The 25,404-nt window shown below is 41.1% G+C and overlaps 2 protein-coding genes across 3 annotated transcripts in view; one reads left to right on the top strand and one right to left on the bottom strand.

The window, feature by feature from the left end:
• Positions 1 to 9,080, bottom strand: part of LOC127590806 (leucine-rich repeat transmembrane neuronal protein 4) — an 85,096-nt gene extending 76,016 nt beyond the window's left edge. The window contains exon 1 of one of the 2 annotated variants that reach the window (XR_007959768.1): positions 8,298 to 9,080. Coding sequence is in view for 1 of the 2 variants with exons in the window: in XM_052050269.1 (XP_051906229.1) it covers positions 8,298 to 8,301 (4 nt within the window). In the remaining variant the exon portion in view is untranslated. The remainder of the gene's footprint in view (positions 1 to 8,297) is intronic. The other variant, XM_052050269.1, reaches the window with a different exon arrangement.
• The window catches only part of prkab1a (protein kinase, AMP-activated, beta 1 non-catalytic subunit, a), a 306,897-nt gene that overhangs the window by 203,320 nt on the left and 78,173 nt on the right, over positions 1 to 25,404 (top strand). The gene's annotated exons all lie outside the window — the stretch shown is intronic.

Below are 25,404 nucleotides of genomic sequence, written 5' to 3'. Positions count from 1 at the left end.
ACAAGCCCCTACACAGGATGTACCACGGGACCATAACTGAAGTGGCTGATCTCAAGAAGTCCTATCAGTGGCTACAGAGGGCTGGCCTGAAGGACAGCACAGAGGCACTCATCCTGGCTGCTCAGGAGCAGGCCCTGAGCATCAGAGCCATTGAGGCCCAGATATAACACACCAGACAAGACCCAAGGTGTAGGTTGTGCAAAGTGGCACCTGAGACAATCCAACACATAACTGCAGGGTGTAAGATGCTGGCAGGGAAAGCCTACATGGAACGCCATAACCAGGTGGCTGGCATAGTCTACCGAAACATCTGTGCGGAGTATGGACTGGAAACTCCAAGGTCAAAATGGGAAACACCCCCGAAGGTGGTGGAGAATGACAGAGCGAAGATCCTGTGGGACTTCCAGATCCAGACTGACACGATGGTAATGGTGAACCAACCAGATATCGTGATCATAGATAAAGGGCAGAGGAAAGCCGTTGTAGTGGATGTAGCGGTCCCAAGTGATGGAAACATCAGGAAGAAGGAACATGAGAAACTCGAGAAATACCAAGGGCTCAGAGAGGAGCTGGAGAGAGCCTGGAAGGTAAAGGTGACAGTCGTGCCTGTGGTGGCCAGAGCACTCGGGGCAGTGACCCCCAAACTAGATGAGTGGTTGCAACAGATCCCGGCAACAACATCGGACATCTCAGTCCAGAAATGTGCAGTGCTGGGAACAGCAAGGATACTGCGCAGAACCCTCAAGCTTCCTGGCCTCTGGTAGAGGACCCGAGCTGAATGAGGGACGGACACCACCCGAGGGGTGAGATGAGGATTTTTTTTTTATATATAATATTATTTTAGCATCTCAGATGGGCACTATGCTCACAACTTAGAATGATTGCTCCAATGTTTATCTCATGCACACAACCACCTTCTCTCTGCGAAGACCTCTTTAGCCCAACTGTCATCAACTCAGCTTCACGGCTATGATTCAAACAATCTGAAGTGATAAATCACTTTGCCTTTACCACCTGTTGGCCTGTGTCAGCTACCTGCAAATGCGTATCTGGCTGGCATTCGCTGATTGTGAGAAATCCTTCCCCCAGTTAATCCACTCAGTGTTGATGAGTTGATCACATTTTCTGTAGTGCCACTCTCTCAAACCTAATCCCATGAATTTACCCTTCCTTATAGACCCCTATGGGGCATCACCGGGTGTGACACTGTTTTGCTTCTCAAATGCGGGCAAATTGAAATGGTCACAGCCCATTACCATTATTGTAGTTTGGTCGGAAAATGAAAAAAATAAGCCATGAACGAATGCCTCAGCAAGAATTACATGTGAATAAACAACAATGAAGGCAAATCGAGGTCTACTGACTTTACTTTGTGCCATGTTGCTTTTAGCCAAAGTAAATAGACACATTTGACTCAAAAAGATAACTGAGGGCAGTGAGTCGAATGCTCTCGGAATCTGTTCACAGAAGCTGAAATGACTCTTCAATGACTAAACTGTTCTACGACTGAGAAACAGTCGGTCGTTGACATCATACCGCATTGTCTCAGCACGCTTGACACCTGGTAGTTTTTCTTTTGCTGAGCTGGACTCTGTTTAACAGTGAGCAGAGTCCAGATCAAATTGGTGCTGTGTAAAGGAAAAGAAGGAAAATAGATGCTTCAGTATCCAGAGATAATGGGTCACACAAGATGTTACGTAACGGTGGTTGGCTTTGTCCCACACTCTTTTGATATTCTGTAATTATGGCATTTTGGAAAGTAATTCTGAGTAAAAGTGAGTGACAGAGCCCTTTTACCAAAAGGTTTTTTGTGTACAAATTGTCATTGTAAACTGTTGATTTTAATGATCTGCTGTCTGCTGCATTCTTGGAGATTGGAGGAATAGAAACTAACTCCTAATATTTTATTAGCAGAAATCTTACATAAGGGGGAAAAAACTCTCAGGTTGAATATAAATTAAGATCAAATCCAAATTTGGTGGTTCTGTTCAAATTACAAAATGCTGAAAAAAATTATAAGAGCCCATGCAGAAAAAAAGTGTGTCTCTGTGTGGGTGCATGCGTGTGGTGAGCAACACTTGTGGGTAGACTAGACGCTTGCATTAAATTTGCAAAGAATTCACTGAAGTGGTCAATGGATTTCTTTTTCGCGTTCAAAAGGGGGTGACCGTCATTTGCATTAAAATGGTTCCTCTCTGCAGAGTCACTATTGATCTGTCATTAAGAAAATATTGATTTCTTTCTTGAGAAGGTGCTGTGGGGTTGTGTGCTCCAATAACCTTTCACAACATTATCAATAAACGTGAGCGTATAAATCAGGTGTCACCAACATTTTTGAGGGTGAGAGCAACTTCATGTGTACCGATTGTGTGAAGGGCTACCAAATTGATACACGTCTGAAATAACATATTTGTCCAAAATACCTTCAATAATATGAGGATGTGTTATTTTTAATACTTGATGATTTAAATTGTCAGACTTTGATCGTGTTTCGAAATGTCTCACAGTACTGCCAATGTTTGCATTTTTAAATCATAATTTCTACTAGCAAATCACAATGTCCAGGCACTGGCGGGCTACTCAAGTGGTCTTCACGGGCTACCTGGTGCCCGCGGGCACCATGTTGGTGACCACTGGTATAAATTGTGCATACATTGAACTGGTTTAAAAATATGTGACAAATTGCCAGGCGTCCTACATGGACAAGTTATCCTAAACCTTGCCTGAAACTTCTTGATGGATACTTGTAGACGTACAAAGTATCAAAGGCGGCGTCCATGGCTTCCGTTTCAGCATAATCTCTGCAGGATTCGCCAGCGATGATTCTCTCAAATAGAATAGCTGAGGGGCATGATTGAACATATGCCTTCTAGCATCACCATTTAGTTTCTAGCCAAGCATCTGTGTAGCCCATATGTGTATTGGATGTATTTGCATGTGTGTGTGTGTATTTGTGTGTGTGTGTGTGTGTCAAAGTACAACACAGACAGAAACATTTTCAGAAGAATCTTTCATCATCCCTCGCAGATGGAGCGAACGGTTGTATATACATCATCAATCATGTTATTCGTGATGCTTTCTAAGATACGACAGAACATTACCGAGATCCCATGCGTATTGTTGCAACGTAATTGTAAGATTGCAGGAACGTATGTGTGGGTCGTTAAACTTTTTTTTTTTACAAATTCAACTTTAATCCCGTGAGGTTGCAGATAACGCTCTGTTGCTTGTTCTGTATTTCCCCAGGTCTGTTAAATTGGATGGGAGCGCCTTTCTTATTCATTCTAAGGCTGCCTCATAAGAAACCTCCCGCCTCATAAGAAGCCTTATGTGGGTAATGAGTGCTCTGTGCACTAAAGCCTCCTCTAATAGCATTCGCCAACTTGCAAAAGTCACCCTCCGAGGTGTCTCTATTACCCTTTACCTAATGTGCTATTCTCCATAGCTTTGTTCTTCTCCTCTCCCTATTTTATACCCCCTTTGTTAGATTTTAAATCCGACTATAATCATGCACCACATCCGTGACGCCTGGTGCAAATTCGTACTTTTACAATCGTGGTCATTCATTGCCAGTTGTTTTCAATTTGGATATTTTGTTTGGTTTGGGCTCCATCATAAATGGGCAATTTTCTCTCTGAACGTTTAACATTCAGTATGGTAATGCTGTATAATCGAGCCTCTCGTTTATCTTTGCCGTGCTCTTCGGGTATCCATCTAAAACGAAATAAGGATGGATTAGCCAATTGTGAAATTGTATCTAAAGGCAGAGAACAGAGCGAAATAATTTCTGTCCTTTGCATGACATCTATTTCCGCCTCACAGACATATGCAGACAGTGAGTGCACTTTACCGCGGACCTTTAATAAAAGGAAATTCAGCTCATCAATTTAGCGAATGGCCACGCTAACCGGCGCACTGTTAGGCGCACGAGTATGGTCTGGTGTCAGTGACAAAATGACAAGAACTGTAGCTTTGCACATGGCTGTAGCTGACCGACAGACGAACACAGAGGCAGAAGCGCTGCACCGGCCAGCACCCATTAGTCTCCAATTATCATTGGGATGATGGCAAGGCCTGCCAAGTTCGAAGCGTTTCAGCTGGTGATATAAAACAATTGCCTCCCATGCCCTTGAATTGGTAACACTTTAGTGAGAGTAAGACAGCAAGAGTATTTTTGTGAATACAGCGCACACGCACATCTGGCAGGGTGAGTGTGTTTTGCTTTTCAATCTTGTCTGATTCCTGATTTCCCTTGATAGTAACGGCTCCATGCAGGTGAAGTGACAATAAGGCTGAGAATAATAAAAATAACCAGCCCACACGGTTCATTCTCTGGCCCTCAAACTCAGCTTTGACAAACAAACTTTTGCATCAGAATTGCTTTAGCTATGCCAGTTCCCAAGTGGTAGATTATTATATTTAATACTGAAGCACCTTTCCACGTTTTCAGTGTCTGCAACCTGCCAAAGCTATGAAAATGCACGCTGATGTATATTTGAGGTCTGTAATGGAAAAAAATGTGAATCAGCCAGTACTTTACATACATGACTAACAGATCACTTCCTCATGCGTAGTCCATCAAGTCCTAACAACACAATGGAGTCAAGTAGAGGCGGTTTTTAGCCATTCATGACTTAAATGTACAAGTACATAAAAGCCGTAACTCTCCCGCCTGAACGATATTATGTTTGACATTCATTTCAAAACAGCTGGTTTGTCACCAAAGGTCAATGGCATTTGGATGCTTTCAAGTTTGGGTTTGAGGATTCGACAATGTTGCTTTTGATGCCAAACCTGCTCAATTTAACTCAACTCTAAGGAGTTGGCCCGGTCTTTGAAGTCGTCTTCACTGTCATGTTAAACTGTCATGTCCTGTCATGTTGAATCTAGATGAGTAGGTTATTCTTAATGAAGTGTTCAAGGATTAAAAAAAAATATATATATATTTAAACGACTCTAAAACAGAAGTCCCCAACCTTTTTTGCCCCACGGACTGGTTTCATGTCAGCCAATTTGAAATAGGACTCCTGATACTGTCTATTAAATCTAGCCTTTTCTTTCTTTAAAGTCGTTGGCTCCTCTTGTGTCTCCTGGCTGAGCCTTTTCCCCTTCCTGGAAAAAAAATTTTCAAACGTTGTTTTTTTTTTATTCATTTTACTAGCTCCTAGGTTTCATTTTAGCGGTAACTGAGCACGTGACCGAGAAGCGCATTCATACAACCTCTTCATTAGTAGAAAAATAAAAATATATAATAAAACACATTCATTAAAAACTGAAAAAAGTAACTACAATTAGTATTAGTATAAAATATCTACATATTTTTTTAAATTGTGCACACAATCAACCATCCAGTGATGGCCAAGCGGGCATGTTTTAGCTAATTGACATGTTGAGTCGGGTTTGTCTTAACCTCTATGGCAGAGGCTTGGGACTGATTTACCGAACCCTGAGGGTTTGATCTTACTCTGGTTGAACACCACTGCTATATACTTGAGTTGAGAGTTGATTTGAAATATAAGAGAATCCGGTATTTTTTCAAAATAAAACATCTTTCAGATTCCGAAATAATTAAAACAGAAGGAATATAACAGATTTATTCTTTCTGTGCGGCCCGGCAGCAAATGACCGTACCGGTCCGCGGCCCAGCGGTTGGGGACTCCTGCTCTAAAAAACATTCATTTTATACAGCCACTTGCAATCATTTGAGCTGTGCTGAAAAAACTGTTGTTTGGTTCTATCACGATGTCCTTTGTGCATTACCATGGAGAAACCAGACAGGTAGTTCACAACACCACAAGATTCAATTATCTTTTTTCTTTTTTGTTTGTTTCAAAAATCAATTACAATTTGTAAAAGCTAAGCTGAAGCTTTGAATGGTTTCCTGACTTTGTCGTGACACCTCGGTGTGTGTCGCTCTTGATTTTTTTTTTTTAATCTTACAAACATCAATACCTTGTATTTTATGCACTCTGTAGTAACTGAGCATTAGGGCACACCATCTTGTGTTTGATCAAGATCAAAACCTTGACTTTGTTTCTGCTCTTTGTTCCTTCAGATGCTGACATGGTTTTTCGACCATTCCATTCACGTTCAGGGTAATGGTTCAGCAAGAGACTTATTTGTGTGTGTGTGTGTGACTTCATCAAGAAGGAAGCACAAGAGATATTCATAGAATCAAACAAGGCTTTTCTTCATTGGAACCTACATGATGTGATGTATGGCGGATGAATGAGAATATCCTGGCAGAAAAAAAAAATTCTCAGAGAGAAAGCACCAAATGAGCTCGTTGCCTCTTGGGACCCAAACAACTGACTTGGGTTAAACTGTCATTAAATTGAAGAACAAGTTGAAGACGTAAAGCTGTTATTATCTGAAAGGCAAGTGATGGGCTTAGTGAGGCCGCTGGGATAACTGGGCTTTCATTGCAAGTACAACTGGGTATCGTTGGAAAAGAAGTGGAATGGCACACCACATTCTAACTCGGAAAGGCTTGCAATAGATTCTCACTTTGCTTAAGTTTCTATTCAATCTTTTTTGGGGCGGATATTATTTGTATATATTCAAAATGTGATATTGCCCTCAAGGGACCTGCCTGGTGACCCCTGCCAAGCTTCACCTGACATTTGAAGAATGCTGCCTTTTGGATGCAAGGGATCCAGCAGAAGGTCATCGCTTGTCTTGTGTGCCAATTTGACCTCGCATGTAAGCCAAAGGCAATGGTATGAACACGATAAACTGTACCAACAGGTTCTCTGTTGATGATCATTTTCAATAGATGGGACGCTAAAAGATGACATCGGGGGAAATACGTGCGGGACAAAAGTCTCGCTGGAATTTTGCTATCAGCCCTTTGGCAACAGTTCTCACCAGATCTCTCATGACGAGGTGGATGAAATCTAAGTGTGTTGCGTGCTGTTAATGAAGAACATCACAGACAGCTACGTTGGGGTTGGGGGTCGCACTATCATCAAGTACCTGAAGTAAACCCCCCCCCCCCCCCAAAAAAAACATGATTGTGGGGCTTTTTTTTCTTTTTTTTTGGGTGTGTGTGTGTGAGATGCACTACCTGCATCAACTGTCATTAAACTCACTTCACTACCATCATCATTCGGACACACTATCTAACAAACAAAAAGCCCGGCCGCCATGATACACCCTATGGGGTTACTTTGCACATAAATTGCATTTGAGCTGCTAGACTCACACGCTGCATTTTTGAGTGCATATTGCTGTTGCTTATGTTGATGCTGTGCAGAAACCTCACTATTGGTCAATATATCTCGCTGCATTATAATTAATGGCACGGCAATACCAGTGGACTTGATTATCTGTACAGGCGACTAGTTTCCAATGGTTGCCGAGTGAGACCAGGCTACTACCTGGTAGCCAAATGACGGATAACGATGTCTAATTATACAGCGTAGCGTTAGTGTGTGTTTGTGTGTGTGTGTGTGTGTGTGTGTGTGTGTGTGTGTGTGAGCAGAATATATTATCAAAGAGAGAAACCGAGTGAGGGATTGGGAGTGAGTGCATCGTCGTATCCACACATGAGGAAACCACGACAGCAATGACAAAACCAAAATGTTCACTTTCAACTTGCAATGTAGTAAATGTGTCCATTTTACTGAACTGATTTTTTTTTAAGTCATGAACAGGCACACTTTGTAGATTACCTCTTAAGGACATTTGCATTGTGCGTAGTTTGTGGTCCAAATCCGCACTGTACCCACAAATTTTAAAGTTTGGCATCATGGTTGTGCCACAACTGTTTATAGTATAATTTTGTTTTGACCAGATTAAGGACACAAGATAGATTAAATCGGGAAGCCACACGCTTTTATAACATGGACAGGCTTCCACCATTGATGTGATTAGCATTCCTGTGACTCCTGTGCATGTCAGTGAGCCAGCCATTCAAATTGGTTGAGAGCAAAAAAAAAAAAAAAGAAGTCTAATTTGCCATGCACACCATTTGGACTGCTGTCGTTGAGTGGACAGGCTTGCAAATTACAAATGAAGTCCTTTTAGTCTGTAATAAACCTTACAGCCAAATGGGGGTGATGGGGGGTGTGGGGGGTGGTAGCACTGCAGCGCTGCTACTGAAAATTGATGCACAGCATTCAGCACTCATTCTTATAGCTTCTCAAATACGTTTTGGCAGTGTATTCCGAATACCTCTTTTGCTGTTGCGAATGGATTCGCACCGCAGTTTCTCGTTTGAACGCATCATTTCGGGATATATTCGCGTGTACGTTACTCAGATAAACTACGTGTCGTTTTGAAAGGCAGTCACTTACCCATATCCACGTTATCTGTCAAGTCCAGTTAATGGATTCGGATCCGCATGTCCACTCACAGGTACCGTCCTAATTCAATGCCCGGGTCTGAGCGCACCTGCCCCCGCTTCCTCTGCTGGACTTGGGTGTGCAGTCCGGTTCAAATGCGCCTTTATAAACGCACAACACACCACAATTACCTCTTTTTTTTAGGATGACTCGTTGGATTTGATGGAAATCCAAATTCAAAATTCCACGTCCATGCTTTTGCTGCAAAAACAACAGCCGTGTCCAAGTTGGAGACAACAAAAATTGCCCACTGCAGCAGGCGCAGTCCCATCCAAGTCGACCGTGGAAATCTCTTCATGCATCTGAAGATTCATCACGAGCCCCGTCGGGGAGCCTCTCAATTAACGCAACATAATTCGATTTTCGCCGAAAAGCAGCCCTTAGATTGCACTCCCGTGCAGGGCAAAAGCTCGGTGTCGTCTGACAGGAGGGATGCTCAGTCTGGACCGCCCATTGCGCACAGAGCAAAGTCCCGCTGCTTTCCCCACAAGTCAACGCAAAAACTGATAAAATAATCCAATATCCAAGTATCCACCTTTGTTGCCTTCCTTGAACGCTGTTGTTCAGCCGCGCGTCTGCATCCCCGGGCAACTTTAACCAGGCAGAAACCGAATGCCCTCTTCTGGCGACTGCGCAACCCACGCGCAGGTCCGTTCAAAGTGGGTCCGGATAAAGCTCATCCGGCCAATATTCCAGGCGAAGATCTACAACGGGTATTCCTAACGTCACGCCAGACGAATCGATATAGTTATTCCCGTCAACAACAGCTGGGGAAACAGGTTGAAATATTTTCCAGCTCATCAGATGCGGTGTGTCCATGCGTGAGCGCACATTTATTTTTGTCTTTTCAGCTCTTTTGCATCTTTGTTAAGCTCCTGATCTTTTGTATTGTATTCAACTTGGCATGCTTCTTTGAGTGCATAATTAGAATTCAATTTAAATTATTATTTTGCCACAGGAAGGGCAGAGAAACAATCCTGACTATGTTTGGCCACTAAACTTCCTCAAATAAGTGAATTAAAAGTAAGGAAAAGCGCTGTGAATGTGACACAAACTTTTAAAAAATATATTTATTTTATTTTTTTAATTGGATTGGATTAACTTTATTGTCAAATGTACTGGATGTGTAACATACAGCACAGATGTAATTTTTTCCCTCTCAACATAAAACAAGAGGAGCAACTGCGGTTGTCCGCGCCGCTATCAAAAGAAAAGTTCACACAAAAAAAAAGACAAAATAATACAAAACAACACATGAGACACAGACAACTGTGCACTCTTAACTACTTCCCTGCGTACACTTTGTTGTCTGAAGCAGTTATAGTGGGGTACACATTTTGAAATTCCGATTTTCTATGAATCAGTTTTCAATTGTGGTGATTTGAAGAGCCCTTAGAATTCATTTTAGATTTGAGCAATAGCGCTGTGCCAACCTGTATCATTAGGTTTGTCGTTTAATTCATGTCATGATTGTGACTGTTTAAGCCGGGGGTCGGCAACACTCGGCTCCGGAGCCGCATGCGGGTTTTTAGCGCTGCTGAGTGGCTCCATGGAGCTTTTTAAAATGTTTGAAAATGGAAAAAGATGGGGGAGTGAAAATATATTTAGTATTTGAATATGATGTCTGTAGAGGACAAACCTTTTTAACATTTTCCATTGCTATAAAAATATCTTTAATAAATATTACATTTCAAAATTTCTGTCAACGAAGATTTGCGTCGTAGACTGCGACACACGTTTCTATTTGCATGGTGGGAAGTGGCTGTTGTAAGAAGAAACTGCCCGACAGGATGCATTGCAGGGGGAACAAATGTTTAATCGGGAAGGCTCAGTGTGTATTTGTAGCCAAGTTAGTCATTTTGATAGTAGGTTAATATAGCTAATATAGACACATACAGCCTGCATTGCCTTCTTTCTGAGGCTTTTAATGTGTTGCGGCTCCAGACACATTTGATTTTCATTTTTTTGGTCCAATATGGCATATTTTGGGTTGCCGACCCCTGGTTTAAGCAATAGAAACAGTGTTGTACCTCTAACAGAATAAATTGGTGCTCATTAAATCGCTTATTGGCTCTCGACGAAGGCGGACGCTTTTTTGCCCTGCTCCTGCTCCTGTCCCCCCCGACCCCCGCCCCCTTCCTCGCCACTCAGTCTATGTGCTGTCCTTGTGCTGTCTTTTCCTAGCCTCCTTCGTATTTTTCATCCTAAAAACAAACCATGGAATTGGTCGGCTGGTCTCTTGATGCAATCGACAACATTTTCTCGACGAGAAGAGCAGGCAGTGGGGAGACTGCTTGCCCCTCGGGACATTTGCTGCCGGGTACACCCTAGATCATAGGTGTCAAACTCAGGTCCTGGAGGGCCGCTGCCCTGCATGTTTTCCAAGTCTACCTGTTGCAACACACCTGATTCAAATGAACTGGTTCAATTTCAGGCTTGCGCAGAGCTTGCTGATGATCTGATCATTTGAATCAGGTGTGTTGGAACAGGGAGACTTGGAAAACATGCAGGGCAGCGGCCCTCCGGGACCTGAGTTTGACACCTATGCCCTAGATCCATGGAGGAAGCGGAGAATGGTGTGCCTGTCAATATTGTCCGTTGAGGAAGAGGAAGACATCTACATTATCGGCCTTCTCATAGGAGGTATGCTGCAGTTTGGTGTTAGCAGCTTCCTGTTCCATCGCAAAATTCAACCGACGGGAGCAGCTTTATTGGAAGTGAAGAAGCTGCCGGTCATTCTCGATGGTCTAGCGCGACTGTCCAACACTCAGAATCAAGCGGTGACTGAGCTCAACCGCAATTGCGGTTCTGGAGCGTCTCCGTACGATTGACAACAACATGGAGAAGTTGAAATTCTCGCTTCGAAAAGGAATTGAGGATTTGGCTGATCGGTGCCAGTGAAGGAATACAGCCACGGAATCAAGGCCACCTGAAATTGTTGGCGGCCGTCCCTCCAAAACAAACAACGCTTTTTGGACCCCTTCCCCCTGGATGGAAGGTATGCACGGAAGCTACTGCCCCCACAGTCCCCCCTCCTTCACGGCCATGGACTGATAAGCCAGGACTGTCTTCATGAGCAGACCTTGATGAAGCCGCTGGGGCTTGTTCACGCATACACACACACAACCAGACAATCACACGCACATACCTTATCATCACCGCCTTCACTGTTCCTCTTCTTTTCTCCCGCGACGTGGAACCCCTTCCCATTCAGCCGCCCTCTCATTACATGTTATGTCGTGTGACTTGTTGTAACTGTCATATGCTTATTTATGTGCTAGGGTCTTTTTTTATCCTGGACTTAAATTATCCTCGGAAGAGGATAGTCCGAGCGTGTTTTTTTCCCTTCTCCCTACCTTGTGGTTTCCTTTCTGAACTCTGACTGTCAATTTCCCCATTGCGGGACAAATAAAGGATATCTTACCTTAAATTTTTCATTAGCATACTACCCTCCTGTTTCAGGGAAGATGTTGAGCAGACGTGGGTTTCTTCCTTGGCTAATGCACCATCCATAAGAGTGCATTTTATTTCAAACAAAGTCACTGTAGATGGTATGACAAACCGTGACTTCTCAGTTGCAGAAAGGTTTGTGAGCATGCGTAGGTGTGCGTGCATGTGCAGGCTGGTCTAAACAAAAATGCTGGGCAGAGTTTTTGTTTTAGTTTTTTATTTTTATTTGTGTGTGTGTGTGTGTGTGTGTGTGTGTGCATCCTGAGAGATGTGATGGGGTGCACTCAAGCTGAGGTTGAGGAGGTTTGGCATCGTGTGCAAGGGCATCTTGATGGTTATGAGGATACAGACCTGCATTACAATAAGTAATAGTTTTTTTGTTTGTTTTCTTTCTGGCTTTTTTTTCATAGCCAGTCTCAAACCACGACTAACTTGTTGCAAAGTCAACTTTTGACAACATAGTTTTACCATTAATGTAGGATGCAGATTAGTAAACTGAGGGAACAAACATATGAGCAGTATTTTTATTTTTTTGCTCCGTGCTTGCGTGCCAAAAGTTAAGATGTTAAAAAAAAAATCTGCTTCCTGGTCAAGTTCATACAGAATTAAATGAGAGAATCTTCTACTGTGTTGTCATGACAACTTAAAAGTTTCAGTTTAAGAATCATTAAGGAGAAGGTTTCCATTGGGAACAGACAAAACTTTGCAAAAGTTTCCAGATACCTTTCAAAGCAACTGTGGCAGTGTCCTTCATGTTGGTACTTGCTGTGGTACTTTATTTGGTCACACAGGGTTGGTCGCAGCCCGATATTTTTCGATATTTACTCAGTTCCACGTCATCAGAACGTTTTGCCTTCCAAACCCTGCTCTTTGTCCTTTACTTGGAATGTTTTGTATAAAAAGGCTTCTATTATTTCCACTTCCGTGTCCTGTCTGCTTCTGGATCCAAATTTGGTTCCTCACGTGACCCCAAATAAACATCAAATATCAAAGCCTACTAGTTTAGATTTTTTTTTTTACTGATAAAGTGATACATTTAGTGTCTGCTGCTAGGGAAACAAGTGGATCATTCTGAGTGGAAAATCACCAAAAACACATCAGCATTTCATTGCTTTTTACATCAATCGCAAGCACCTCTAAGAGTAGATGTAGTCAATTTTTGCCTCACCTTTGATCGTCAATCACCTCTCTTATCACCCCTTTCGGATAAATAAAGATTTTGTGGTTGGCAGTTTTCATTTGTCACTCATGAATCACGGTTGTTTTTGGTGTCTGTTGCTCAGAGTAACCTATAAAATTGAGCCAGACGGTGTCTTCCTCATTGCTCTTGTAAAAACGAAATGTCTTGCACTGTCCCTCAGCCTTAGAATCTGTTCATGCAATTTGGCTGACGAGTGTACGTCTGGATGCAGTTCAACGAGCAAAGGCCAATCTGCTGACAGTGCTGAAACAATTAATATCCTGTGAAGTAATGGTAAGGCAGCCAGTGCCAGACCACAGGCAACGGCTTGCATTTTCTACCCCCCCCCCCCAAAAAAAAACTATCGATTACTCTCATTTCTTCACTCACTGAGTGAACAGCCTCTGGATTCTTCCTTCTTATGACTGTCATATGGCAACATAAGATATCCTTTATTTGTCCCACACTGGGTAAATTTACAACATGGAACGTAATGAGAGCCTTGGATAATATGATGGCGACTAACCTGACCCTGTCTCATCCTTGATTTCCCAAAATATACGAATGCTATGGGCAGAGTGGCAACCCTCTAATATTTCTGATCAAACATGTTGGAATGAATGAGAACAGGAATTGTGAGCCAGAACGTCTGTCAGGTCTTCACAATTCTCTTAGTGGCGACCGTGGTTTTGTTTATAGAGGAGTCCCTATCTCCTAAAACACAGATTGAAAAGGACCAAATTTGTAGTGGCAGAGTATTGCATTGTAAATAGAATTTAGAAAATATTTCAAAAGGAGAACAAATAAAAATGTGTGTTGATTTGGCCACATTTATACGATATCGTATTTTTTTCCTTTTTCTTAAGCATGGCAAATCATAGGTCGATTGGCCAGAGGCGTTTGGTTTCCAGAAACCCAAATAGCAACTCAGTCCCCTTTTTGACCCAACTCAGGTTTTTTTTTTCCTGAAAGTTTCTAGAGTAGTTAATTGGATGTACTTGATGGGTTTTTTTTTTGGTTTTGTTTTTTAAGCCAGTCAAATGTGGCGGGTTTGTCAAATTTTCAAAAGATTTCTTTTGAATTTGTAGGAAGCTTCAGTTTTGTCCAGGACATTTAATTTGTCCTTTTTTATTCCATACTTCCGTTGAATTAAAAAAAAAAAACAATGCCATATTTTCAGTATAAAACACAACAAAACATTATTTTCTTCAGTTACATTATTATATTATTATCAGTTATATTTGACTGACAATAATGGACTTATGTCTCTTTAGCAACAGGGTACCTCCATTTTTTATTTTATTTTATTTTTGTGCCCATGTGGGAAAGTTCTAGTTCTTTCTTTGCCACTTTCTTAAATGCTTGCATGATTTTCTTTCTTTCTAGCTAAGGCATGTCCATGCTCCGTGCAGTTATGAGAGAGTGTGGTGTGCAATTTGTAGAGGTTACCAATGTTAAAGCAAGATGAAAAATCGCATAAACAACATAAATATGGATGATATGCCTCTGGATGTCATCGTAAGCTAACGCTTTGCAAAGCCCCCAAAAGCCATAAAATTCTAAAAACACAATTTCAGACTCTTTAGCATGAGTGACAGTTCGGGTTTGTGCTTCCCGTGTTTGCTTTTACACTGGGACTTGTCCAATCTAGTGTTCTTTTCTTTTTTCATTTCTTTTCATCTTTCAGCCTGGCAGCATGATCTTAACCTGCCTCAAGGCTATTTTCATTTTCAGGCAATTTCCTGACACTGAGCTTTTCGAGTTCACCTGCGAATGTGAATGTTCAAAATATTAAGGGACCGCTTCCTGCTTTTTTTCCAATGATAAAATATGGTTATTACAAAGAATGTTGATATGCCAACCATGTCTTGCCACATACTTAGAAAAAAAAAAACAAGAATTGGATTTTGAACTATTAACCTTTAACTCAACCAAGCTATTTTCCAAACTCAGTTTGGGGTTTACATGTTTAGCACATGTGTGATGCCAGACCCAGGATTTGTAAAGCATTATTAAATTAATTTTATTACAAACTCTTTATTTTCTGTGAACTTCAATACCATATCTGTAAAGGACAATGGCAATGTGTTATGAGGTCAATTACTCAAGAGCAGTTTAAAACAAGTGTCACTGTATACAAAGTTCTGTAAATTGAGCAAATATCCTATATACAATAATAAAACAACAAGTTAATAACAGAGACAGTAAAAAGCACCAAACAGTAAGACTAAGATCAAGTGTGAGTCATGCCGTGTCAAATGCCATAGGATAAAAATTACTTTTGAGATGAGTTTGAAAGATGGGCAGCGAGGGGGCTTGCCAAATATTCAGTGGGAGGTCATTCCAAAGAGAGGGACCAGCAACGGAAAATGCTCAATCCCCTCTGAGCCTCCGCTTGGTTCTTGGTACTTCTAATAATGTCTGGTCTGCAGACCTGAGGCGCCGGGCAGGTGTGTAGGGGCGGATGAGCTCAGAGAGGTAAGGTGGGGCGAGGCCATTTAGAGATTTGAAAACAAATAAGAGGATCTTGAAAAGAACTCTAAAATGTATGGGCAGTCAGCAAAAAATCTGGATATGGTTGAGTATTTTGTGAGCACAAAATCACGTGATAAGTACATTCATTTGATAAACGCTGATATAAACATGGGTACAAAAGGAAAACAAAGGACCACAACCCCGTTTCAGCACAGATTCAAAACCTGAGTGCAAACTCAATGACGAGCTGAAATGTGCTGTAAAACTGTTGTCTGATCTGGCCTTTATTTGTTGACAAACTATTTGGAAGTTGTCTTTTAGCAGCGCTAGTTCCATCTGAAAAGAGTGCTACTACTTTTTTTATAGTGCAAAGGCACAGTGGCTTCTTCAGCCAGATATATTCCAATAGGGCAAATGGGGCTATTGTTCTGCTGTGCTATTTTGATATTTTAGCGATTCCCTGTATGACACGGGGCAAAGACAGATAAAGTGATAGCAGGATGTGCGGTGATGACGGTCCCGTAGCTTGATGCCGTTCTAGTGCCAAGTATAAGTGCTTCAAATGTCATTCACACCTGTTCACAGGAGGATGAAAAGTGCCATGCACTTATGTAGAATAGTGTTTTGACCTTTTACATTCTATGCAGCTCACTCATTTCAGTTGATTTGACCAGCAATGCATCTACTACTCTTATGGTCAGTTAACTGATAGACCACAAACCAGATGGGGGAAAAAAAACAAAAAAATCTTGGTCTTAGTTTAAACAGAAAAGAGCACATGAGTGCGAGGCACAACTACCTGAAGTCCTGACAAACAATAAAAAACAATGAGAAAAGGTCATCACAAAACAAAACGCATGGTGAGCAAGATAAGCAAAAGAAGTGTGAGACAAAAATGTAAGGGAAAGTTAAACACTGGCAAAAAGGTTGGGGTGAAAACAAACACATTAATAAGTCAACCAACAAATGAGAGTGGACAGGGCCAATTACAAACTTTAAACACTTCTCGAAACGCGAGCAAAGAAAAATATAAATACGAAGTTACAGAAGTGCTTAAAATATCCCCCTTCACACGCCCGACCAGTTATGGAGGAGCAGGAGGCCCTACTGGAGTACTGAGTGGACTACTGAAGACAGGCTATCTCACTGTGCGCCAAAAAAGCGTGTTACACTATTATTGTGTTCTAGCAGTTATTTCAAACAAATCATTCATTGGCCATGATTTATATAAGATTATATAAGTACAAAGCTCATCAGGAAATTAACTGGCTCGATTGGGATCGAAACGAAAGAGTAGCATTGTGTATGACAGTAGCTGAGCATGTCACATTAGATGGGATGATATCTTATTACTGCAGTGAAGGCAGATTAGAGGCCTGAGAAGTGAGAAACAGATGAAGTGCCCCAGGATTAATGCCTCTTGAATTCCCAGTTTCGTATGTTGTCTAACATTGGCAGCCAATGTTTCCTCACGCAATAATGACACTCAGTGGTTGCAAAGCTGGGGGTGAGCTGTCTTACAGCCATCGTAGCCTTCATTAAGGGAGTCATGGCCACAATTTGACAATAAGAACAAGGAAAACTGGGCGTAGACAGTCAAAACTGTTGAACCAAAAAACGAGTAAAATCCCGAATGTGTTCAGGCAGAAAAGTGCAACACAATGTAAGCACACAGCTGTCAGGAGAGCAATGCCAAATAATCTCAACAAAGGAGTGACAAGACCCAAACATTGTGATTTACATCCACATTTTATGTATTTTTTGTCATTGCAGTGTGATATACACTGGAGCCAATTACAGTATGTTACTTCAGGTACTGATTCATCCATCCATCCATTTTCTGATTCGCTTATCCTCACAAGGAGTGTATGTTGGAGCCTATCCCAGCTATCTTTGGGCGGTCTGCAGGGTACACGCTGAACTGGTTGCCAGCCAATCGCAGGGTACACATTTACAAACAACTATTCACGCTCATACTCACACCCTTAGTGACAATTTTGAGTGTTCCATTAACCTGCCAAGCTTGTGTTTGCAATGTGGGAGAAAACTAGAGTATGCGGAGAAAACCCACACAGGCAAGGGGTAAACATACAAACGCCACACAGGAAAGCCGGAATCGAACCTTGCACCACTGCACTGTGAAGCAGACATGCTAACCAGTTGTCCACCATACCGCCCGACTGATTTACGACTATGTATTCATTTATTTGTGTATTTACTAAAATGGATACATGGATACATCATCTATACTGCACTAGTATCATGTAATATATATACACATATATTTTTTAAAAATAATTCATCCATATTAATTCCCCAACAGCAGCACGCTATGCATGTTTCCAGCAGTCTCTTGGGAAATCATAAAGTCCAGAATGCGACATCAACACTTCGTGATCTGAAAACATGCATTTTTGTCTACGTCAAAGCAAGAACCTGAACTTCACTTTGTGAGACGTACTTATTTTGGAGTCTGTGACATTGCCCCACATGTAACCTGCTACTCAGGGGATTTGAGATCCGTTCCTGACCTGTCTGGCTTGGTTTGGATCTGCCAGGGACAGAGGCACCTGCCCATGAATCTCTTCCCACAAGCACCAACACAAAAATATCTGAGCAGAGAGAAGCATTTACAATGGCGTCCACATATCCACCAAGACCTGATTCCATAAAATCTGCCGCTTGATGCATGCATTCAATGTAATTTTCAAGTTTCATCACTACATTGAATATACGTGAAAATTGACACAATGCTTAAAAAAAAAATCTGTGCATTCCATACTTAATGCTTAAGATCTCATTGCCAAATATATCTACATTGAGAGCTGCTACAGCAAGACTGCCAAACAAGTCTAAGATCAGCTTGGCTCAAGATGTCCGTTGGTAGAATCACTGAGGTCGCCCAGAGAAAGACAGTCTGGTCCAAGACAATCCGGCAAATCGATGATAAAGGCTGATGTGATGGAACTGTCATTGAATGACATAAGGCACCAGTAACGGAAGTTTACTGTAAGCCACAAGTCCCATTCCAACCAACGTGGTTGTCCTTTCTCGGCAAATGTAGTTTCTCCAATTTCTTGATTCCACGCCTGTTTCATGTGTTGTGTGCTGGCTAAGATGAGAGAGATAAGAGGTGGGCATCTGTGTATGGCAGTGCCTCGCCATCTGTGAACTGCCCACGGGGTCTCTGTGGACATAAGCTCACATTGGGGATGCACAGAGTCGCAAGTTTAGGTCAGAGATTTAACACAAAATATTGTTGTCTTAAGTCAGACATTTTCATCAAACTAGGGAAGACAAACCAGCAGAACTCAAGAAAAAAAAGACTTGCGCAAAAAGGTACTTTAATCCTTTCAAGGACAGCGGTGACTACAGTGGGCACCTTATCATGTTATCAGGTTAGAGGGTGCATTTCATTTCATTCTTTCTTACTCAAAGTTGTAAAAATCTTCATCATCACCAAGATTTGAAACTAATTAGTATGATGAAAAAAAATGTATGCCTGTCAATTTCTTCTAACAGAGATCATTAAAAAAGGCATAAGTCAAATGCGAAGACACATGCAAAGATGTATCTGAGAGAGATTTATACAAAATGAGATGATAAGGCTCCTTAAAAAAACAACAACGACAGATCAATGAGGTAAAATTACACACATTTCCTATCTGCTTCACTTTAACTTTGCACTCCCATTTTATTAAATCTAAAATGAGATTAGCCTGACTGAAGATTATCACCGAATGCAATCATGGTGGGCTGCTTGTATTGTGTTCTGAGAGACAGAAAACACATTCTCAAGGACATTCCATATGGAGCACTCTGCAGAGCATAGCCCCACTTTTTTAGTGGCCTATACATTCATCTGTCCCAAGTTTGACCACAGCCTGTTCCGTGATGTTGGTGGAACTTTGACAAATTCCAATTACGACCACATATAGCGTCCATCTTCATTTTTAAAATACGTCTTTATTCAAGATGAAAGGCACATCGGGCAATAGCACACACCAGTCTAATACACAGACCAAGAGCTTGGGTCTACTCAGGCACACTTACAAATTGTAAAATGACATTACGTAGAATGACAGCTGAAATTCCCAAAAATATTTGTAGTTTGGTGCATTTAACACCAATCCTTTGGAGCTTTCGGCCTTCCAGATATCATAGAAAACACCAAATGTTAATTATACTCATTCCTTGTTCCTTTTTTCCTGTGACCGTTGCAAAATATTCACAATTTGTGTGTATATGTGTGTGTGTGTATACATACAGTATATATGAATGTTGTTGTTTTTTTCTTCCTCATCGTCCATTTTTGGGGGCCTTCGGGACTGGTAGCTGGAGGCTTGTAACTTTGTTAAAGAGCATTCACCTGTGAAAAAGTCTGAGGTATTCAAGGTTGTAACCAGAAGGCATAAGGGTAGCTCCCCAATGCGCGCACGCACACATGCACCCACGCACACACACACACACACACACATAAAATTACAGAAATCCCATGTTTATTGCAGGGGTTATGGCCTCGAACCCCTCGCAACGGAAAAAATAAACAAAATGGTACTTCAGTGTATCATGTATACAGTATATGAGTAGTCCCACAGTCTTATTTAACCTTTGCCAAAATGTTATAAACACTTTGGATGAGGGGTGGCGCTGAAATTGATTATTCAACCAATCATCCCATTGAAAAATTTAGAAATGGATTATGCATCATATAAAACCAAATAAACATGTGAAGTGCAGGCACTATTTTTTTCCCACTTCATTTATTACCAGCACAACATTCTGCACTGTAGTATCTGTGACTTTGAATGTGTGTGGCTTTAAAAAGCGGCATCTGGCCTGTTCAGTGACATGGGAGTAAACAAATGAAAGTGGCGAGTTGGCTGTTTGGTCCAGGACAGGTTGGCTGTTAAATGGCTAACTGTTAGCCAGTCTGCATTTTGAATGCCTCTAGGCATCCATTGTGGCCGTGTCGCTCGGGGATGAATGTGCTTGTTGAGTGTTGATTTTGTTTCCATTTGGTCAATAAAGTGATTGAAAATACACTGCATGGCAGCTGTGTGTATCCTTGACCACCTTTTCAAGGGATTACAATTTGTTCTAGGAGCAGCGGTAATCTGTGTTGAATTAGCTAGCCATGTTTACCATCAACGTGCAGCTGTGTACGCCAGTTCTGCATTGCAGTAGACACAATGCATTTTGGCTTCCCTTTTTGGAAGTGTGAAATCATCCTAAACTTTGGTCACTGTCTGTCTTTTATTCACTATTTTCTCATGAATTATTTTTATTTTTTTTTACATACAGTAAATCTGCATCAAAATTTGTCGGTGTGGAAAAATGAACACCGCAAAATCCTGTGATTCAGCGAAAAATTAGCAGAATGCTTCATTTAAATTTAAACATGTATAAATTTGATTATCTAGCTAGTCAATCATAAAAAAAGAGGATCCTGCATATAAACTATAGAGAATGGGGGTCCAACTCATTTTTGTCACGGGCCACTTTAAAGTTAGGTCTTCCCTCGGAGGGCCGTTACAACAGTGAAACTAAATAAATTTTTAATTGTCTCATTGTATAATTACTTCTACACAACAAATTGGTGGCTTACTACGTTTGAAATCACTCAAATCAACTACATACAATAGTTTGTTCAAGGATGTGTTACTTATTACCCCTGACAATGCGACATTTTGATCCAGATTTTAGCAAGGATCATGGAAGTTGACATACATGATTCGCTTTCATGGGCCATATAAAATGATGTGGCGGGCCGGACCTAGCCCCCGGGCCTTGAGTTTGACACAAGTGCTTGAGAGTGTCATGGTGATCCACTGGAGACATGCAGATTATCAAAGATCTGGAAAGCACTTCTCTTGTGATTCAGCATGTTTAATCAATTGTTCATCATGTTACTGGCTCCATCACACTTGAGGCTTCGTCTTTTCAACAAGATTGCATACTCATTTGACTATGTTCCTTCATCCTGCTCTATCTGGCTTTATCGTTCCTCTATTTTTGGCATCTCACATTCTGGGCACGTTGGTCTCAGCACAATGTAAATTATTCAGCCTGGCTTGCCAGGGGCTGGGAGCGAATCATAAATCGCAGATGGTCTCAGGCTATTTCGTACGGGTGACCGTGGCTAAACACCAATGCACGGAATCATTTGAAAGCCACACAAATATAGGATTTCATTACTCGTACCTCAGTCAGACGGCATTTCATTTCTGTTGTATTCAAATGTGGACTGTGTGCTTGCTGCTTGAGACAAATGCAACACCACAAACTTTTAGCCAAGCCTCAAAGGAAATTCCTGCTAAGATCAGTTACACTCTGATGATTTTGTTATTTGTTGCACATTTTTTGTTGGATAGTAAAAAAAGTGAACAGATTATCCTTATTCTTATTGTCATTCGTTCTTTGGTATCTTGCAAAACAATCCTTTTAGTGGAAAAAAAATCGTCAAATAATAGTTTTAGTTGCCTCCAGCTAAAAGCAAATATCGTGCTGAGTCTTCTAAAGCCGCTATCCAGGATGTTTTAGACGTCTCTCTCCTCCACCTGATTAAAATAATCAGCTCATCATCAAACTTAACAGAAGATATAATTTATGTTGTTTCTTTTACAGATCTCTTTACTGCACATTCAGTAAACACACCAAAAGTGCTCAGTAAATAACACCTCCTCTGCCAAATGCTCCTTTGACATTTTTTTTCCCTTAACTTTTATTCTTTTATGCCATCTTACCATCTTACCAAGAGACATCATAGTGTTGCAGGAGAGATGGTATAATGAGTTATTTGGAGATGTGTGACTTTAGGCGAAACCAACTTAAGCACACTTTCTTGAAATTCTTGAATCATTCTCTGTCAGATTGATGCTGGTATAGTCCATTTCTTCAGGCATTTTTTTCCTTGCCCGACTGCAATGGTGTGCCATAAAAAAATGGGTGAAGGAAGCTTGTCTGGTGTTTGGGACAGATGCTAGAGCAAGGAGATGCTCAGTGGGGCAGCGTCCACGTTTTGTGAGGCAGTTTGCTGTTTAATTACACACTGTGGGAGTCACCTTCTGAAGACCTCCCAGTCCACAAGCTTCAGCCAAGGGCACAATGCTGTGCCTATACAGATTGGAAGGTTTGGGAACACACGCAGGTAGAGACTCAGATACACCCAACTTCAATGGTATTTGAATGTAATGTAAACATTTTGTACTTTAAGATGCAAGCATGCATATTAGATGTTAAATGTATGCCCTTTCATGGGGAAAAGGCATTAAAAAAAATCATTTTATTCAAAGTACCGTATTTTCCACACTGTAAGGCGCTTCGGAGTATAAGGCACACCTTCAATGAATGGCCTATCCCAAAACTGTTTTTATATGTAGGGTGCACCACGTTATATGGTGCATAGAATAGAAGGCACAATAGTAGCTGTGGTTCTGTTATGCATCCACTAGATGGCGCTACACGAAGGAAATACAATACAATACAGCTTTATTTATCGAGTACTTTCACAACCGCTGCAGCTGTAACAAAGCACTTGACAGAACATTTAAAATAGTAAGTCCAGGAAATCGGAATATTGATCAATATATAAGGTACATCGGATTATAAAGCGCATTGGCTTTTGTGAAGAGTAAATGCTTTTAGGTGTGCATTACAGTGCAGAAAATACAGTACAGCGATCCCTCGCTATTTCACGGTTCGTTTATCGCGGATTTTTTTCATACATATTCATAAAAAAATTTAATAAAATAAAATAATCCATATACTTGTATGTACGATATATGTTGCTCTATGTGACTCGCTGTTGTTTTGCAGCTTTTGCCGGACTGTTTGCGGACTTTTTGCGGGCTTAAAAAAAAAAAAACTTTTTTTATTTACCTGTATATGTTGGTCGCTACTTCGTGGATTTTCGTTTATCACGGGTGGTTTTGGTCCCAATTAACTGTGATAATGGAGAGATTACTGTAGTCAAAAGCTGAATTGGGCAAATTTATCAATTTTTTCTCTCTCTCAACCTCTCTCTCGCTCTAGATAGAGATAGATAGATAGATAGATAGATAGATAGATAGATAGATAGATAGATAGATAGATAGATAGATAGATAGATAGATAGATAGATAGATAGATAGATAGATAGATTGATAGAGTATACAGTATTTTCATCATGCAAACAACTTTCACTGGGGTAAAGAAAATGCAGAATGTTTCTCAGCTCCCCCGACATCACAGATCAATATCCAATCATGCATCCACAGAGAGGCTATCAGAAAAAAAAAGGTCAACAAAATTCAGTTGAAACTGAAACAGACTGAGATCCCGTTTTGACCAGGGGAAATAAATACATTTTCTATATTGGACACTTTTGACCATCTCCTTCTGAGGCACCCAAAATGTTTGTTCATTTTTCACACTTAGTCCACCCACATTCATGCTCACTTCCGTCAATCGTTTGTCAGGTATGAAGGCTTTTTACGAGGCTTTTCTCACATCACCAAGAAAGCTCTTTGACCTCCCCAAAAGATTTAAAAGCAAATTCTTTTTTGCACTGTCCAATGATGAACTGTAAATCATCAGTGGTGCTCTGGCATTGTAATGTCCACGTCACCCAAATCACTGCATTTTAACCACTGTGTAATTTGATTTAAACAGGTACTGTAACTATAGTGAAGATCAATGTCATTTTGTGATCAATTAAAATCTGATGCTTTCAGCATCGGTAGAGCCTTGGCAGCTCTAGTGGTATAAAAATGTAATGTTCCATCTGTCAATATCAAAAGGGGAATTTAATGTGTACTCAAATTCACAACAGCCCAACACAATAGTGAGGCTAACTGAAAACCAATTCAAGTGTGGTCGCCATCATAGTCACCACAAACCTGCAGTGTGTAACACAACTCTTCCCTTTATTACCGTACATGCTTTCTTTTTAAAGTGCATGAGGGGTCTTGAACAACAGTGTTCCACATAAATCCCAGCTTGATGGGTTCGCCTCTGTGAAAGTAGGGAAAAAGACGCTAATCTCCAGGCGGCATGAAAAACGGCGGGGTGGGTGAGAAAAAGGGAAGGATAAACAGTCAGTGAAAATGAGAGAGTGAGAAGGGAATAGGCGGAGAGAGATTCAATTCTTCCCTTCCTCTCGGTCTGGGGCTGTGCGGTGGTCTGCTCTATATGCAATTGGGTGCCTCTCGGAAAGAAAGGCCAGTGTTTGTGTGCACATGCTGATGTTTTTGACAGCCCGGCTGTATCAGCAGAAACAAGGCCTATAAATTACAATGCTTTGCGATGCTTGCTGCAAGTATCAGCTACTAATATCTTGGCTTGGCATCCATAAAATAGCACTCAACAAATCGTCAAACATAAGGCCAGCGGGCCTGACCTGGCCCAACACATCATTTTATGTGGCCCGCGAAAGAAAATCAACCAGGTCAACTTCCATGATGCTTGCTAAAATCTGTACCAAAATTTGAAGTTATCATGTGTAATAAATAGGCATGTTGAGCTATTACAGGCATTTTCTTCTTTCACATTATTGTAGAAACTTGAACAACGAGGGAACAAACAACTCTCCGTGACATTTGATTTCAAAATCTTTGAATCATGTACTTTTTTTATGTAATAATATGAGGAGGTGATTAAACATTTATCCAGTTTCACAGTCACAATGGCCCTTCGAGGGAAACTATGACTCCAATGTGGCCCGTGACAAAAATGAGTTTGACATCAAAAGGAAGACAAAGTTACATAAAAGCAAGAAAAAAGTGGGGGAAAAAACGAACTGTTATGTTTAGATTTGACATATGGCTCGAAAGACATTTGACCCTGTGAGGGAAATCGGATTGCTAGTTTTGGAATGACCAGCAATGCAAAGCCATAGACAACCACAGTGCATCCTCCACACATCTGTAATTTCTGATACTGTACTTCAAATGTTTTGAAACAGCAACCAAATAA

This window comes from Hippocampus zosterae, chromosome 18 (genome assembly GCF_025434085.1).
Source record: "Hippocampus zosterae strain Florida chromosome 18, ASM2543408v3, whole genome shotgun sequence".
In the NCBI taxonomy this organism is placed as follows: Eukaryota; Metazoa; Chordata; class Actinopteri; order Syngnathiformes; family Syngnathidae; genus Hippocampus; species Hippocampus zosterae.
This window is presented reverse-complemented; position numbering and strand designations above follow the sequence as displayed.